Source organism: Phalacrocorax carbo, chromosome 3 (genome assembly GCF_963921805.1).
Source record: "Phalacrocorax carbo chromosome 3, bPhaCar2.1, whole genome shotgun sequence".
NCBI lineage: Eukaryota > Metazoa > Chordata > Aves > Suliformes > Phalacrocoracidae > Phalacrocorax > Phalacrocorax carbo.
In genome coordinates, this window is record NC_087515.1 from 103,418,023 (window position 1) to 103,436,709 (window position 18,687).

The 18,687-nt window shown below is 38.1% G+C and overlaps 1 protein-coding gene across 6 annotated transcripts in view; it reads right to left on the minus strand.

Moving 5' to 3' along the window:
• Positions 1-18,687, minus strand: part of MCPH1 (microcephalin 1) — a 151,337-nt gene continuing 132,650 nt past the window's right edge. For 3 of the 6 annotated variants that reach the window (XM_064447930.1, XM_064447934.1, XM_064447936.1), the window contains 3 exons: positions 13,616-13,853; positions 4,855-11,326; positions 1-289 (listed from right to left, as the gene is read on the minus strand). In XM_064447930.1, coding sequence (XP_064304000.1) covers positions 11,271-11,326; positions 13,616-13,853 — 294 coding nt within the window. In that variant the 3' untranslated portion in view covers positions 1-289; positions 4,855-11,270. The remainder of the gene's footprint in view (positions 290-4,854; positions 11,327-13,615; positions 13,854-18,687) is intronic. The other 3 variants (XM_064447932.1, XM_064447931.1, XM_064447933.1) reach the window with 3 other exon arrangements.

Sequence of the window (18,687 nt, forward strand, 5' to 3'; positions counted from 1 at the left end):
GTCTCTTAATGATTCAGCAACCTCCCGCAGCAAGAAAAAACAGACTTAAAAGGGTGCAGACGAACTTGTGTTTTAATAGGCAGACCTACCAGATGGCATCTTTTATTGGCAGCAATGCAGCCATTTACAGCCTTATTAGCAGCCATATGTATATTACTCAAGTATTCCCTAAGACAATGCTGGGTGTTTTAAAAGGATATTTTCAAACTTATTTTTCTTCTCTGTTTGCATCTCAGCCCCCTTTTTTCCAAACCTCAAATTCATCAAGAGTTGAGCTCATTTTCTTTCTCTAAAAGACAGAAAAATATTTTACAGCAACATATTTAAAAAACAGTATGGAAAATAAATAGCATAATTTGCCCGTAAACCAGGCCACGAGACTGTTTTGCAGGAGTCGTGGACTGAGAGAGCCTGTGCTGATTCCAGTTCAAATGTCGGTCTTTCCACTTATTAAGGAAGAGACCACAGGCAATCACCAAGGATGAAGCACCTTTGACCCTCTCTGGTGTAGCAGAAACCAAATGTGGAGGGAAATCACCACTAGTTTCTTTCGGAATTTTCTAACTTGCAAAATTCAGCTATCAGTTTTCAGGTATTCAGTTACCTGAATCATGGACAAAATGGGATAGAAAACACTTGTAAAGAGGCAGATATCAATACTGTCCTTGTGCAGGTCATACAAAAAAGCACAACTCTGCTAGTTAAAAGGGAGTGTTGCTTCTAGGTGCCCATATTGATATTCTGCAGAAAGAGTTTATTAAGTCTGTAAATGTAGCTGTATTCAGTAGCTCATTATACAAATTATCTCAATATCATACCCACAGCAAAGCAGTGTTTTACATCACTCACTACCAGTAATAGCAACGCAGAAGCAGAGGTGTTGAGTTTAAATGTCATCCATGACCTGAAGCTCTTAACGTTTTCCCACACTCGATTTGCACCATCCAGTTTTCCTGAGAGACCCCTGTATTTGTACTTTCCTTGTATAACTTGGGACTGTACATTTGTACAAATTTTTTTCTCTGCATTAGAAGTTGAAAGTATGCATCTGGAAGTTGCCTTAAGAATTCTGTCTTGCTATGGAGTAAAGCAGTAATCATCCTAGTGAATTGCTGGTTTTACAGAGTCCAGCTACTAAGAGAACTGGAGAAAAGATAAGAACACTGCTGTGAGTAAATTGTATTAGTTATGGCAGAGCAGAGCACTTGTTCCTGACTGGCAAAAAGCAAAGGTTTTCTTACCTCAGTAACTAAAGCTAATTCTGCCAAAAATGCAAAGGCAAAAAGTTATCAAGGTGAGATCATGGGTGGCTTCAGTTATTTATTGATAATTGCAAACATTTTTACTTCCTAAAGATATGTGGAACACTATTCTTTAATTAATTGAAAAGAATTATTGTATTATTTCAGATATAAGGAGTAGTATTAGTCAGTAGCTACTGTTAGCTACTAAGAAAATGGCTCCAGGGGGGAAAAAAAGAAGTACAATATAATTACTTCAAGTACTGAATGACTCCTAGCCACTACTAGGAAGGTGTATGTGTGAATAACTAAGAAGCGATGCAGACAGGAAAACTATTCCTTCCAAAGCTGATTCATTAGGGTTGTGATTTCATAATCTGGAGCACTGAATCTGACTACTTGGCAGTAGAGGCGCAGCTATAAGGAACACATTCCCAGTGAACAGCAACAAAATAAAAAAGGACCCAATAGTGATTTCTCAGCCAGATGCTTCCTGGTTGTATTGCAGGCCTGCACAGCACCCTGCCTACCGCTGCCCGACCCCGTATGTCGTGGAATGGCTTACAGTGTGGGTAGGTTTAGGCAGCTCCTGTGAAAAGGTGTTTCTCCAATCAGCCACCCCAAGGAACGGCATTGCAGAAGGTGCCATGGCACATCACTGCTGAGCCAGGCTGCTGTTTGCGTCTCAGCGTGGTGAGAGCGATATGCCGTTTTCAGCTTTCCTTGGGACTGTTGTAGTTGCAGCAGCTGCACAGAACCATTTCTGACTTACAGACATGGAGATGGTTGGCAACTGTATAAGAATCCTTGTGAAGTGAGCAAGCTTTCCTATTCACTGCATGCCACAAAGAACAGCTCATGGCGTCTGTGCCAGGAGAGTTAAAGCATGCAGAGCTGACTACTTTTCTAGTAATTTCTTATGGTTATATACCCATTTTGTAGTCTCTGGTCCATGAAGAGTGACAGGTTTGTGCTGCTTCTATGGGAAGGCATGGCCTTTCAGCAGTGTAGGAAGAACTTCAGGAAAGGGAAGTCACCTCTTACTTGGTGCAGTAATGATGGGACCACAAATGTAAGATTGCTAAGATTATTCCGACACTGACTTCCACCTCCAGGGTTGGAAAGATGATGGTTAGGCAGTACGGTACTCATAAGATTGAACCCACACTAGTTCAGGGTGACAGTCACAACCAAAGCCATAGCAGACTTGGCTGTCATTAGCTTCCTTGAACTGTGCCATATCCACTGATGCAACACACGTCAGATCTGCTGCCCTGACCAGATGTGACCATCATCAGGAAGGATGTTGTCTCTCTGCAGTGTTGCAAACCATTGTTGATCATTACACCCATCACTTCTAACTAGTTTTGCAAGGTGCATAATATCTTGTATAACTGCTGCCTGGCAGCAAGGACAGAAAGAACCTGGAATTGGTCCCATCAAGATTGAGGGAGCCACTGTGCCATTCAGTAGAGTTGTCCAGCCTCCTGCAATTCCTAGCTCAGGAACCTCCTGAGCCAGATTATTCCAATTTGAATGTGTCCAGTTGTTTTAAAATTCATATAAACTTTTAATATCCACTAAGTTCCATAGCTTGATTATATTTTGTGTGAAGAGCAACATTGCCCTCTCAGCCATCTCTTTTCCAGGCAGGAGAATCCCAGTCTATGTAATCACTTCTCATATGGAGATCACTTTGTACGTTTGAGTTTGCTACCTTTTCAACATGTACTGTATCTGTTTAGATATGGGAAGATCAGAACTGCATACCTGCATGCTTGGAAATAGAGGAAGAATGTTGCTAATTGGGCAGGAGGTAAGAAACCTTTCTTGAATTCAATGTGCAGACACATTTTGAGTTACTTGTACCTTCTGCCATCTGATTTATGCATGAGAGGAAGCTTTCAGAGATACATGCCTCTCTTCATTAATGATATAATCTCCTGGAAAAGTTCAGCTGGATATTCAGACAACTTTTATCAGGAGTCTCCCTGCTTCTGCTGTCTTCACGTTCACCTAGGCTTCTAACGTAGATGCTCTAAATTGCATGTCAGATAGCAAAGTAGATGCTATCAGTAACCTTTGTAAATGTATCTAGAGAACTGAAGACTTGGGTACAAAGCCCTTGTTAGCCTTGGCAGATTCAAGCTCATATCTCCCATCAGATTTCTATAGCTTCCTAGTTTGTGTGTGGCTCACCACTGCTGTTGTAGGTATACAAAAGATTCCAAATGGGAAAGCTGAAGAGGAGATCTGATTCTGTAGCTCAGTGGCTATGCTACTGTTCAGGAGAGTACTGTTTAGAGAATATGGGTTTCAGTCTCTCATACAACTTTTTTTTTTTTAAATATAATAGACATGAAATACCACTGTTAATAACAGAGGGAGGGAAAAAAACAAAAAAGACAAAAAAGTACAGAAGGAGAAAAGGCTGGATAAAGTCAGGGGAAAGTGAATCTCAAGTTGGATCATTTTATAACTCCAGATTCTTTTATTTGGATCTTTATGCCCTCTAATAGCTTTTATATGGGTCATCAAAATATGTTCAACATCCCTGCACTTATGAAGGACATTCTTCTCTTCGTCAAGTAGGATACTGAATGTATCTGGGAATAAAATAACAGTGTTGATTCCCAGACTAGAGAACTCTGCTTTTAGCGTCAATTTTTTATTCAAGCCTGTGTTGCCTGGGCAATGTCAGGGAAAATATAAATTCTCTTCTGTAGGAGGAAATGCTCTGCCTCCAAACTTCTAAAATGCTTATCTTCGTGTACAGCTGAAATATGATGAAGCATGTGTCCAAAAAAGCGTATTCCCAAGTCAGCATTTCAAGTGGGTGTGAATTTCAAGTTATTCAGAAATATTCAGTCATCAGTGGGGGGTGGAAGAGCACCAGATTTCTTTAAGTGCACGTTAAAAGTGGCAAAGTGACCAGTCAGGCTCTTCACAGAGGTCAAGTATCTGCAAGCTTGTAGCACTGCTTCCAAGTGTCTTGATATTCATCTGAATTGACACGTTAGTCTATAATCACAGTAGGTCTGTGTTTGTTCATTTCTTGAACTAAAACCTTTACCCCTCCCCAGAGCTGTTAAAATAAAAAACCCTGGGTTTGCTCCACTTAACATTTAAAGAGTACAATGCAGAATTTCGGATGTTGGTTTAGTTAGGCACACTGCTGAAAGACTTTTACCCACGTACATTGCACAGAACATTTAAAGTCATGCTAGCTCTGTACTGCATATACACAATTCATCTTGGCTTTCAGCTTATCTCTGGATCCCAGGGACTACTTAGCAAAACTTCCCCTGACTGAACTTCTGGTTCATGAGTGAATAAGCTGGAATGTTTCACTCCAGAGCAGAAAATCTGGAAAGTCCTTTTCCTTTACCTTTCCCCATACCTGTAACCAAGTCAACAACTAAAAATGATCTAAAGAAAAAACAGCCTTACCTGAGTTGAAAGAAATTCTGGAAAGTAATTTAAGGCTAAAGCATATCTTTTGTGTTGCATGCAATCTGAGTCTACACAGCCTTTCTGGGATAACATATTAGAGTATTTACTGTTTGTTGAAAATAGGCACAGGGTTGTACAAAGTACATATCCTGTGTCTTACCTTAATACAACAGGAATCTCTTCTGTTATGACTCTTCTTCCGTTTTTATGGCAAGGTAGAGTCTAATGGTCCCAGGGACTTTTCCACTCATAAACACATCAATGTGCTGGAGAGCTTCATCTGGGGACATGTGAAGGAGGCAGATGAACTCTGGTGCATCTGGGCTAGAACAGATGGACCAGCATAACATCATCTAAGCACAACAGCAAATATATGGTTCTTGGTCCATCAGAAGCTCGGAGTATAGCTTTCTACCTGCCTAGCCCTAACCAGGTAGTTGCAGTATACTACGAGTGGTAAAGAAGTGGCGGGCTTTGAAGTAGGACATGGAGAGAATGGAGAACTGCACAATGGATTTCTACAGTAACTTGTAAAAGGGAAGTCCGAAAGGAGAAGCGTGAAAATGGTTATTAACCATCCCATCCCATTCTCTCCCCACAAGATTCAATGATCAAGGTTGGTATCCTGTAATGAAACAAAAGTGAGAGTCAAAAAGTACATGGATGTCAGATCTGATGGGGAGGGTGAGACTACAGTGATGAGAGCTTAGAAAAGAAAGGAAGTTTTGTTCGATGAACTGGAAGAATGAAACAAGTAGTGACTAAAATAGTGAAGATGGCAAAGAACTGCACAAATAGTCTTATAAACAGGAGTTTGGTGGACAAAAGGAACTGATATTAAAATTGTTGACTGAGGGAAAGATAACAGCAGTCAAGAAGAAAACTGTAATTCTGGGCTTGGACAGCAGTTCTGGCAGAAAGGGAGGGATACATCTTGAAGTTTCCATTAAAACCGTGGTGCCTGGCTGAGGAAAACATTTACACTTTAGAGATGAGGGTCAGGTCAGACAGGCTATGTTTTATGAACTTGATTGACACAGGGCTATGGAATCTGTAGGCAATATACAGGAAATAGTTATTTTGGAAGAACATGACGGAGGAAAAGATGATCATGCTCAGTCACTGTATAATACAAAAATTGTGCCTCTTCTTGATTTGAGTGAAAGGATTTGCTTGATTCTGTTCCTCTGCACAGAGTACTTCACTGCCTAGTGGCAAGGTCTGTGATATCCTTATCAAGGAAGTTTTCCCATCTTTGACAAGGCTATTTCATCCTTACTTACACTGTGCTCCAGGCTGCATTCTTTTGACTTTTGTGTGTAAATATCCTGCAGTGTAATTTAGATGTGAGACCAGCTCTGTAACAGTTCCTAATTGTAAAGCTATTTCCTTCCGCAGTTTTGAAAGTGTATTTCTTTAATTATCCAAAGTTCTGAAAAAGCAGGGTCTTAAGAGAGACCCTGCAGAAAGTAACTACTTATAGCAGAGTTTCCAAGTTTCAGCTTCAGCTGCTTTTCCTGTTATTAAAAGATCATGTCACAGCAACAATGTTGTGAAACCACCTACCTCTGCACACTCCTCCCTAAAGACCTAGTTGTTCTCTCTCATGGAAGTCCTCACTGTATGGTTCCACAAAACCTGTTGTGAAGAAGGAAAAAGCAAACACCAAACCTGTCTGGACAGGCAGTACCAATCCTTTCGCCACCTCACATGCAACTGCAGATTTTTTATACATGTCCAAAAACAACATGAAAGACATTCTGGGCATTGATAAATCTCCTTGGGAAATAAACACCACAGGGCAGTTCTGTCTCTAGCAATAGTTCAGGTGCTTTACAGACAACAGAAGCTACTTGGCAAACAACACAAGCTAGCATGCAAGAAGGCATGAAGGTTCAGCTAGCGTGACCGTGGCATTCCCAGAGGCGAGGAAGGTGTGGACCTGTCGGCAGGCTGGGAGGGCTGCGCCTCCAGCATTAGGCCACAAATCACTGCCAATCCCTCTGAAGGAAGCTGACTCTGGCAGTTCAAAGGAACTTGCAGTCCTACAGTACACCTGGCTGCTACCTATCAACACCTCAGCCGTGCACAGGAGTTTGAGCCGCTCCTGGATGTTTGGAGGGTTGTTTCACATCTGTATCAACAGAAGAAAAACTCTGCTTTGCCAGCTTCTAGCAAAAGCTGTTAACAGACACCTGTGCTGATAACCTAAATACCAGCTGTTATTTATTTACTATTAGCAGTTTGAAACCACCTTATTATCAGTGGCTGCATGATGCGGTAGTAAGGGTGATACTCTTCCAGAGCGCGCCATTTCATCATGTCATGCAAAGAGCTCATTCTGAAATGCAGCAATAAAAGGAGATCAGAAATAAAACTCTGCTTAATGCAGTAGGACTAGAGCCATTTGGTTTTATGTTATTAGATCAGTCATTAAAGAAGTCAGACTGCTGGCACAGACACAGACTTTTTCATGTTTGCCAGTTTTCAGCACATGGAGTGAATACTCCATTTTTTTTCCACCGCGGTGTGTTCCTCTTGAGGAAAAAAATTAGTTTAATCAGCTTTCTAGATGTTGTTTCTGGGATACCTTCATTTTATGCTCTAGAAGTGTTAGAAACACAGCTCCACAAAGCCACAGTTCCTGCTCAGAAATACTAATTAAAAGCACCTTTGCCTTACAGTCCCTAAGCTGATTATAGGTTTAACTAAAAACTGCATGTCTGTGCTAGCAGCTTCCTAGTGCCGAATGTGCTGATAACACTTTACCATATAATGCAGTCATGCCTAAATTACATTCTTCAGATCAATTAAGATAACAGAAGTTTATTATAGTGGAGCTATAAACAGAAAATCAAGTGATGCAATAGTTTTTACTAGTTATTTTTATTTTAAAAGTAACAATCTCCAAGAAGTTGCCTATAGTTGAGTCAGGAAGATATCAAGAAACATAAAACCAACTCAACAAATCTGTAGTTTAATAAGTCAATAGCAGATGGCTCATACACTAGGATCACTGTGAATATTTACATTTTTTTTACACACTCCAAATGCAGTTGCAATCTAAAACTGATTACAAAAACAGAGAAAGGGGGAAAAAAAAGAGATGTATAAACCACCCATCTTACGAGTTTCTAGGAGTCTTGCTTTCAAACACATCCTTGGCCAATCTCACATTATGAGTCACTCTAGCTATAAAGAAATCGGTTTAGATCCTAGTTTATTTTTACCGATATACTGTTTGAAGAGGACACCGATTCTGCTGCCATTCTGTCAACTTAAGCAACACATTCTTCAAGATCATGCCTGGGTTTATCCTCAAATATTTCTACATTTGCCAATGTGAGTCCCCAGTAAATAAGGCAGTGTGGTAAAACCTCTTCTTAGGTCTGGCAGACGAAGGAGGGAAGGGGTGTTGGTGGTCTGTGCGTGTGAGCAATATCACCTGATGCAAATGGAATGAGTTAAAATAGGACCTGTGCTGGGAGTTAAACTACTTTTAAAAATTAACTCAGCCAATGTGAATCTCAGGATGGAATAATACTTATTTTGGATTTTCAATTTATTTTGGTTTAAACAGATTCCTCAGCAAATTAAGCTAACTTAGAAAGATCTTTATTCATGCTGATATGATTTTGTTAGAGACAGCATCTATCAGGGGTGCAGGAGCTCTCTGAGAAGGAGAGACAGCAGCTGACCTAAGTCATTTTCACAAATGAACAGCAAAAATACTCATGCTGGATAAAAAACATAAGATTAAGACAACCTCTCCTCCACAAAAAAAAAAAAAAAAAAAAAGATTGAGAGCAAAAAAATGAAAAAATAATAATAAAAATGTAGATTCCTGATAAGGTGAGCACGATACCGCTTTGTAGAGGAGGCAGCACGGCTGTGCTGTACTATGGCAGAGTGTCAGTTAAGCACTGTATGTTGCAAAGATCTTAGCACTGATCAACTCAAAACTACCCCTGAATCAATGATGCTTCGCATTGCTGGGTTTTGTGCCTTTTCTTCTGTGTGTTACCATCCTTAGGACCTTGGTATGAAGTACAAGTGTTTTTTCGGTTGGTGGATGTATTCTGACAAATGAATCATTTGACAAGTTTTCATCATTCACCCCCTCATGTTGGTTTACTGAGGGGATGACCAGAGTCAGTGTCTTTTCCTGATGAGGTCTTAGGTAGAAATTCCTTCCAGCACTGAGGTGGTTGGGAATGCACACTAGGGTACATAGGCCAGAAGCTGTTTGTGTGAAAGACTCCCGGCTATAAACATGAAAGAGTATTTCTTTTTTACTGCCTGTACAACATGCTGATCTTCTAACCCCTCCTGTATTCACTATGTACTGTTACAAAGCAGTAGTCAGGATGGATGGACAGCACTCCTGTTGCCCGTAATGTGAGACCAAAACTAGGCATTCGATTTCCTGCTGGCTATATTTACCTGTGTGCTACAAATTTTGCAAGAACAGCCAATAGGAAGGGATTTCTATCAGACCATATAATTTAAGACAAAATAAATTGACAGATTGTTTTATCTGAGACATTTTAATTTAGAAAAAAATTATATTAGACTTTTCATTGTCAAGTCTGTTACGCGTGTGACTAACAAGTTGATCCAAGAATTTACAACTTAAATAGCTGAGAATAATCTTAAAATTTTTGAGAAAACTGATTTGGAATGGTATATTATATAAATTAATAGTGACAGATTTTTATGGATAGTACACTTAGGAAATGACAACAAAATAAACTAGGAGGTTGTAATATTCAAAGTTAGGCAATATAATTCAAACAAATTATTCTGTTATTTACTGGGAACCATATGTTCACATGTCACAAATTAGTTATTTATATTTTAGTCTATAGTACTTGGCAACTAGTTTCTTAATAAAGGGGCATATAAGGTCAAGGATGAAGAGTGATACCATGTTACCAGTGCTCTCTAGTGAATGGGGAAATAGTTTTGATTGTAAACAGTGCAATTAGTAGAGAGACCTGATTACCGAATTTTTGTATCAAACATACCAATTTTAAGATACTGTTAAAAACGTGTGTCAGAAAACTAAGCAAGGAAGAGACCTCAATAAATTATATTTTCTGGTTTATTATCTAAAACTAGCTATATAGCACTTAGTTGAAAATGAGATCTTAACTTTTTGAGTTACAGGTGCTCAGTATTTCTGAAAATAAAGTCAGTTTAATTTCCATAAAATAATCATAACTTGGAACTTTTCCATTAAGAAGTATGTTTAACATTTTACAGAGCAACTACACTAATGCAGTTTGTGCCTGAAGCAATCTTCCACCCAGATACTGCTGAACTTGAAGTAAAAATTTGCATAATTCTCAAGTTTACAGAAATCATATATCCAAGTCCTTTAAAATGCCCAGGAAGCTAGAACAGTGCAACAGAATGGGAACATTTATAAACCGTGGTACCTTGACTGTTCCATAATATTAACTTGAAATAATTATTTTTCATACAGGGTTTCCATTGCCTTACACTGACAGTACTCTGAGTGGAGCACTGAGTTTGGAAGGTGTAAGTTATAAGCTGCCATTAAGTTACTTGTTAATACATTATTTTCTATGATGATGATTTATCATTCTGATGGACCTTGCAAATATTGTACATTTATAGGTTGTACATTTATAGATAAACAAATGTTACACAACGTACTTTACATACAAATCTTACTTTGCACCTGCTAAAATCGAAACGGCAGGTTGAAGAGGAATTTAACGTTTAAGGTATTTGCATACATTTTTCAAGCATACCTAGAGGATTTAATGATATGTTCCATTTTCAATAGATTTTAGCATTTGAGTGATGTGTTGTCTTAATTCATTTGACTCAGGATCGGTAACTGTTTATGGTTTCAGCCTAGATGTAAGGTAGACACAGTTTGAAATTCAATTAAAGGTACTGGAATAAACTAATATCTTAACTATGCATTTGAGCGTAATTACTGAGTTTCAATTACTCTTGAAAACTCACTTTAGAAGTGCAAGTTTACACCAGCAGGTGTGAGCTGAGCATGATGGGCAACCTTATCCTTTTACCAAAGAAATGTAATTAGCAATGGTCATGAAGGTGTGGCAACATGGGCCTTCAGCTGTCCACGGAGGCACTTGGAACAGAGGAGACTACAGAATCCATGCATCTGCATTGGTAGCACAGCTCCTGCTGACTTATACCAGAGCTAGCTCAGGCACACTCACCCACGCTGCATGCACATCTTTTAATTGCACTGTAACGTGATCAACTTTACTTAGAGATTAGAAAATATCTTTCCACATCCTCCCAATACATAACAATTCATTCAACATTTGGGTCCAAAGGTCTTCAACAAATAATAAAAGACTTTTATTAGGGAAGTACTGTATTATAAAAACTAAAGGTTTCACAAGATGAACTCTTACACAAGCAATAAAAATGTAGAAAACATTTCTCTGCATTTGTAAATATGTACCTTGTGTTTTCTTAGAAATTCTGTTCACAGCTTTTTTTTTTTTCTGTTAAATCCAAACTAGGCTTGTTTACTTACAACCATATGGAAGCTCTTGAGTTAGCTCACAGCTGAAAAATGTAGTTTTCCATGGGACATATTGTATACTGAGTGATTGAATCTAAAAGAAATAAAAATCCAGGATTATTTAAGATAAAATGCACAAGAAACAGCAACAAGAAAACAAGAAAACAAGAAAAGCAACAATGTACTTCAGAACAATTTCTGATATAAAACAGTTTGGTGGAGCTGAGGATCTAGAGAGAGAAGGACCCTAAAAAAAAAAAAAGCAGTCAAATGATAATACTGCAAGAACTTATAGAAGTCATAGAATCATTTAGGTTGGAAAAGACCTCTAAGATCATCAAGTCCGACTGTCCAACCATCAACCCAACACCACCATGTCTCCTAAACCATGCCCTTAAGTGCCACATCTACATGTCTTCTAAATACCTCCAGGGATGGTGACTCCACCACCTCACCAGGCAGCTACTTCCAATGCCTGAGCACTCTTTCAGTAAAGAAATTTTTCCCAACATCCAATCTAAACCTCCCCTGGCACAACTTGAGGCCATTTCCTTTCATCCTAGTCATGTTCTTATCATTTATTTAAATTTAAAAACAGGTGCTGCATTAGCTACCTATATGCTTTTTATTGTGGTCAGCCTTGAACGAATTAATTAGCAGTTGGTTTCAACAGAAGAAAGTACATAGGCACAAACCAACTGGATTGCAACAGTGAAGTGTCAAAGATTAGTCAAAATTTCAGATCTGATTTGATTTATTTGATTAAGATGGCAATTTATAGGTGACCCTGTCCATAATATTATGTAAACAGTTGCTGACAAAGGGACTGAGCTTCTAAGGCATGTATCCTTCCTTTAAAGTATCACATAGAAGTACTTTTTTTCCATGTTTTGATGACTCATCATTTAAAATCCATTAGCCAGAGCTTGCATAACTGTGCCTCGTGAGCAGGACATAACAATTAGAAAAGGTACCATCAGACTGCAAAAGAGAACTGAGAAATTTGTAAAGGGGACAAAGAATTCAGAGTCCTTCTTCATTAGCAGCTGGACACGCAATTCCTTCAGCCCATTGATGGGCTGAGCGTGGCCTGTCCAGCTGCAGTAAACTCATGAGATCCTGCAGCTGGGGTGAGGCAGAACTCCATGAGACCAGCAGAAGAGAGGGACATGCCACAGGAGTTGCATGCCAGTTTAGATCATTATCTTTGTTCATCTGGAATTTATGACTGAAGTACTACTATGTGAAACTTTTGTGTATACATTACTACATCATATTTTTAGTCTTGCACAAGCCTCTGATTTCCTCATCTGGTCACTCTGAAGCCGGAGAAAGGCACAATAAACAATGCCTTCTTCTCATGCCTTCCCCAAATCATCACAATTTTTATCTCATACTTCAAGCAAGTATCAAACAACTTTTTCATTTAGATGAGCATTTTTGCCTTATCACTTACTTTTCCTTTCCTCTTTAGTGGTGTTTTCTTTCAGGTTTTAAGTCATTATATTCTGATAGTGTTAATGGTCAAGAGATTAGGACTTGCTTGGCTAGTCTCATATAACATCAATTTATGTAGCACATTTATTGCTAGTGTCCGAGTGAGGCTCCATCTAGAGAAGTCTGACATAGTGTATGACAAAAATTTAATCTTATTTTTTCTAGTATGCAAAAGGTCCCTTTTTGGAAAATACCCTTATCTTGGCTGAAGAAGGAAGAGTGGCAGGCTGGAAGCTGTGAATCCTACACAGATTATCTAAAGCTTTTCTTTGAGGGTGAGGATATTGCAATTTTACATCTGATTCCCTGCAAACAGATAACTGTTAGAACTGTGGTGTCCTTAATGGAAAAGTGATGGACTAACAACTCTTAGAAATGTAACAGCAGATTTGAAAAACTTTTTGCAAGTGAAATAGAAACTGCAGGAAATTGTCTTTCAGATGTACAATATGAAATTCAGGACAGATTATTGGAGGGTGCCAGTTACCATATTTCAGCAGTGCTACCCCAGTTTATACCAGTTAAAAATCTTTCTTACTACATATAAAATTTAAGTACATGCCATTTTAAAAAACAATTATCCTATGGGGATTTCCCCATAATTTAGTTTGCTCTAAAAGAAACAATCATACAAAAGATAAATTTGTAAATCTTTGGAGTAAATTTGTTCCTGGTAAAATCACAATGGTGAGTGGCAGGACCATCACAAAGCAGTCTTAGTTGTAAGAGAAAGTCTTCACCATGGATACAACCTTCCTGAAAACCTAATTGTAGTAATCCGTTCCATTTTCTTCCCTCCATAACCTCAGTTTAGTGAACCATTTACAGTCAATTTTTGAATACATATTCCACAATATATTAGATGAGTTGAAATTTAGTGTCCTACCTAATACCCATTTTTCGGATAAACTTTTTATGTCCTCGTACTTCTTTCCTGGTTTTTTTCCTATACAGATTTTTGCCTGACGTAAGGCTTTACATATTTTGCCTCCTGACAGCTGTATAAGTTCTGTTAGCTTTTTGCAGGGTGGCTGACTGGTCGGAGAAACGAACATGGCAGGCAGGTTTGAAAAGAGATTCTGCTGGAATTTTCCTGTTGATAGGTGACGTTGAAGTCTGCAGATCTGTATTTGAGGAAACAAGGAAATGAATTAACCAAGGCGTTGCATTTCCACTCAAAGTAAAACTAATCTTTGTTAATTCAGAAAAAAATAATTATATGAGTATGAACTTTACTTTCTCAGGTGTATCAGAAACTCTTGGGTAAACTATACAAAGAATTTGCTGTTTTTGATAAATACAGTTCCCAAACCAGAGTTGAGACTATTTTGTTATAGATCAGATGGCTTACCTATAAAGATTCTTAAAGCACTTGACAGTATTATTCTTCACCATAATCTTTTATTCCTACATTTGTAACATTGTCCATCAGACAGAAGTATTAAAGGATATCATAAATAATTAGTCTTGCAGCACAAAGACAAACTATGAAAGCCTTTACAATATATAGTGCTCATCAGTTTGTATCAGGGAGCTTTATGAACATACCTAATTCAGAGTTTAAACTACTTTAGGACCTCTTTTCCCCTCCTGTGCTCCACAGATACAAACTGCATTTTGTCTCAGATGTATGAAGTGACGCAAATGTACCAGAACTCAGAGCAAACCGTTTCATGTAAACTCTTCTGTCTCTACAAAAACAAAAAAGAAGCCCCTTGTGAATGCTGTGCAGCCTGTAACATTTGATCATTGTTAGAAAAACCTGCTTGGTCTATATGGGGCAAATTTGCTTCTCTGTATAAACCAGGCAGGACAGTGGTTCATCAATTAAAGCTGTCTCCTTTAGCTATAATGTGCATAAAAGCAGTGCATACAACAAGCGTACGCACCATGGTACGCAATATAAGGTTTTCATAGTAAAAAAACCCCAAACCCTTATATTTAGAGCGAGATTGCCATTGACCTGCCAAATTAATGTATGTAACATCTGATTCTGTATCTCTTGTCAAAGTTTGGAAAATTTATCATGAAACTGGAGTTAATAGTAAGATGAGAATAAAAATAAATGCTTTGCATTATGTGATGCTTGGAATTTTTCATACAGATAATCAACATGAGCACAATACATAGAGGAAAGGTCGCTCTGTATATATCTGGCTTATATGAGATGGCTGAATGTGAAACTGTAGCAGTGGGAAGATGTATCTGGAAGAGTGGAAGAAATTACTTGTTGAGTGGATTCTTTCCTCCAGCCTTCGCACAAACCTGCTGTGAAACCATAGGCACTTAAGAATTTAATGCAATAATAAATGGGCTTGGCAGATGTGCAGCCAAAGTAAGAGTCTTCACCTGGTTTATGAAGCCAAACAGTTCCATGGCATGTCCACACATCCCTAGATAAAAGTCAAAGTGAATTCCCTTAGCAATTCTGATCAATCAGTTAGATGAAGCACCCACAAAGCATGAAGCCCATGCTAACATGAGACTTCATAGCTCAGTGGATCCGTGCCACTGTCTTCTGCTATTCTTGGACAAGTCAATCCCAATCTGAATTTTGACATCTCCTCCTTCAATAATTCATTCAACTTTCTGTGATTGTTAATTCCTTGGCTGCTCTCCTGAGAATAAAATTAAGTTGATTCTTTGTGTTCTGAATTCAGTGAGTTATAAAGACAGTGACTGGTATAGATGAAGCAGGCCAAAAAGACTCAAGCACCATCCAAGAAATACTCTTTATTTTCTATTCTGTGAATTTAGGTTTATGAATGACATGGCACTTAATCCTGTCTCATGAAAGTCAAACAGCTGCTAAATAATTTTGTTGATCACAGTATCAAGGCAGAGTTATACTGCAGATTTTGGAGGACTTGGTGAACATATCTGATGGCCCTACCTGTACATAAGCTGGCACCCGATTCTTTACACATGTGCAGAAGATCTGGTTTTGGACTTGGTAGGGTACTGCCTACCTCCATCTGAGGTGAATGCTCTTCTATGAATGTCTTTCTGCTGGGCATCTTGATGTCATGAAATATAGGAAACTAATCATTGTACAGTGTTAATATATGGTATTTGATTCGGAATTTGCTAAGACTATCACTTGCTGGTGGATCTTGTGAGGCTCTGAGGCCACGATCAGTGTCTTAAAATGGAACTAGCTCAAGAACGCGAAACACTGCAATCTCTGATGGACAGAGCAGTGTCATGATTTTGGTATTACTAGGACTGCAATCATTCATTTTAATGAATTAGAAAACTGCGCAATTATGAAACTACAAAAGCGCTTGTGGTCAGCAAGGTCAACAAATTAAAGAATGCACTATAATGAAAAACAACAATCCCTTCACATCAGCCTCAGAACAGCCTCATGACAGAGGCAATGCCATCTTAGTTGATCTGACACAGAGCTCTCTGGAATTGTTTATTGGGACAAATCAGCTGCAACCAATAGAATAAAGACAATTACCAAGAGACTTTAATGCTAGTTTATAAAAAATAAATCAGGTTTAACTCAAAAAGGCAAAAGTTACACTGTTTCCATCAACCTGGAACTCTTTAAGATTTTAAAGATGAAAATTATTAGGATTGAGAAGCTGTTGTCTTAAAAATGCAATAGGACTTGTGTTGGATAGGAGACAGCAAATATAAATTGTTGCAATCTGCAATTTCACACATTTTAGGGAATATGATTTAAAAGGGCTAATTGTATTCCCACTTACTCAAACATTTCCCCTGAAAGGATTTATTTGCTGCCACTGTAATAAAAACTCATTCATTTGATACATCTTCATATAGAAAGAACTGTTGGATTAAATTAATATTAAAAGCAAATGTGTACACAGTTAACCATCAAATCAGGAAATCAAAATTTTGAGCACTCTCCTTGCCTGATGTCTGCAAATAGCATGCTTTATTCTGTACATTTAGTCTATATTAAAGGAACCCAGGAAAGTGAAATGCTGACACGCTATAGAGAGGATTTTCTTAAACTGCCTTTAAAATTCCAGCTGTGTGTATTATCAGTGCATTTGAGAGGATGACATGGTAAGAACACAGTACATCTCAGTGGCATCGTCAAAGGAAAGCTTCCGCATGGAATGTCATCTTCACACTTCCTTTGTCTGGATCACCACCACCACAGCTTTCCTGACAGGCTATGCTTGGATTTGCTCGAGTGCACAGGGTCCACGCATGGGTCTTAGAGCTAGGGAAAATCATATGCATTGATAGTCAGAGCTCAGAGAGAAGTCTGAAAGGTTAACTTTGCTTTCTGGACCACTAACCTGAAAGAAACACCACTAGCCAGTTGCTGAAAAGCAGCTAGCTGACCACACAGGCTCTGGCGGTGGGATGAGAGGGCACAATCTAGCTCTTACCCCTGAATTGACTCAGCTGCCTTTGCAACATCAAAGCCTTTGCAGCACTCCAGGGGTGCTCCCAGCCCTTTGAAATGATACACATTTTGTGTAAGCTTTTACAAATAAATGAATAACTCCTCAGCAGAGACCAAGCCTGGGAAAATATCAGACCCCAAAAGTGACTATTTCCATGAATTGTGTATGTATCAGTCAGTAGTTACAGTTACAATTGTGTCAGTCCCGATTATAACAGACAGCACCATTTTTCCTTTCTAATTATATTTGTTAGCAGATGGACAGAAAAAAAAAAAAGTAATAAGAGCATCTATTTACTCTTTTTGGTAAGATCCTAAGTGTTAACCTCATTCTTTCACTAGCTGGATGAACGGCAGGAAGATAGCTCTTATATGTATGCATTTCTCATAAATGTGCCATTGATTTAGATGCTTGTTTGAACCTAAGTTTTGAAAGGAAAAAAAAAAAAGTCTTGATAGAAGTAAAACTTAAGGGGAATGTCTGATAACGAAAAAGAGCCTTTCTTCATTATAAAAAAACCCCACAGAAAAACATTTCACCAACTTTTGTCCACCCTTCAATCCCCACAAGCCAAAAGAGCATATATTATAAAAAACCCCAAACTTTGGAGCTTTGCCTAGAACTTTATGAAAATAGCTCCTGCTGGGTGGGGTGCGGGAACACACAAAACCCCATAAAAGTCCAAGGGTGTGATCTTTTCACGAGGCTCAGGCGATAACCATCATGTCCTTCAAAGGTATTATCTCTGAATGGATACCTGAATTCATGCAATAGAAAATGTGAAAAAAAATTATTCTGGATGTTCTTGGACATTTTTCAGCATTGAAACTGCTGATGCCTTATATACCGCGCACAATTTTCAGTGCACTCCCAGAAAACAGCACATAAAAAAATTTCCAGTCTAAAATGCTATTAGAATAATAATACTTCATAAAAACTGAATGGGGAATATGGTTATGATTTATTACAGTTAATAGAAATTGTATTTGTAGGCTAGAATTGAAAACGTGAAGTTCTAGCTTCAAAAATATGTACAATGTGGCCATCTAATAATTGTACATCTCTGAAAATTCATGTATATATTACACAATCAGTGTATGCATTATGGTAAATACTTGTTCTTAATTTCAGTTATTCACCAGAGATAAATAAATCTACAAAAATAAGCTTATGATTTATTTTATCATTAGTATTTGAGCATTTAATATAGGATTGGAAACCTTACCAACACCTATTTGAAAAGGCTATTTTTAATGAAGTATTTACTGAACTTATGGAAAGCTGTAATTATATCTTGGCTACTGTTACTTGCAAAAATAACAAATACATTTTATTAAATGCAAACAATAGAAGATAAAATTGCAGATATAAGTTTGAAGAGAGAAGACTGTATATTTTATGTTTTATACCTATCCATAGGCCAAGTATTTCATTTGCAGTCGATGAGAAATTGCTCATTTTGACCAAAAAGAGAAGGATCTCACTGTTGAAGTCGTATGGATTAGCTCACCACTGTAATTAGTAAATGACAGAAAACCATACAATTGATAAAACAAACAAAAAA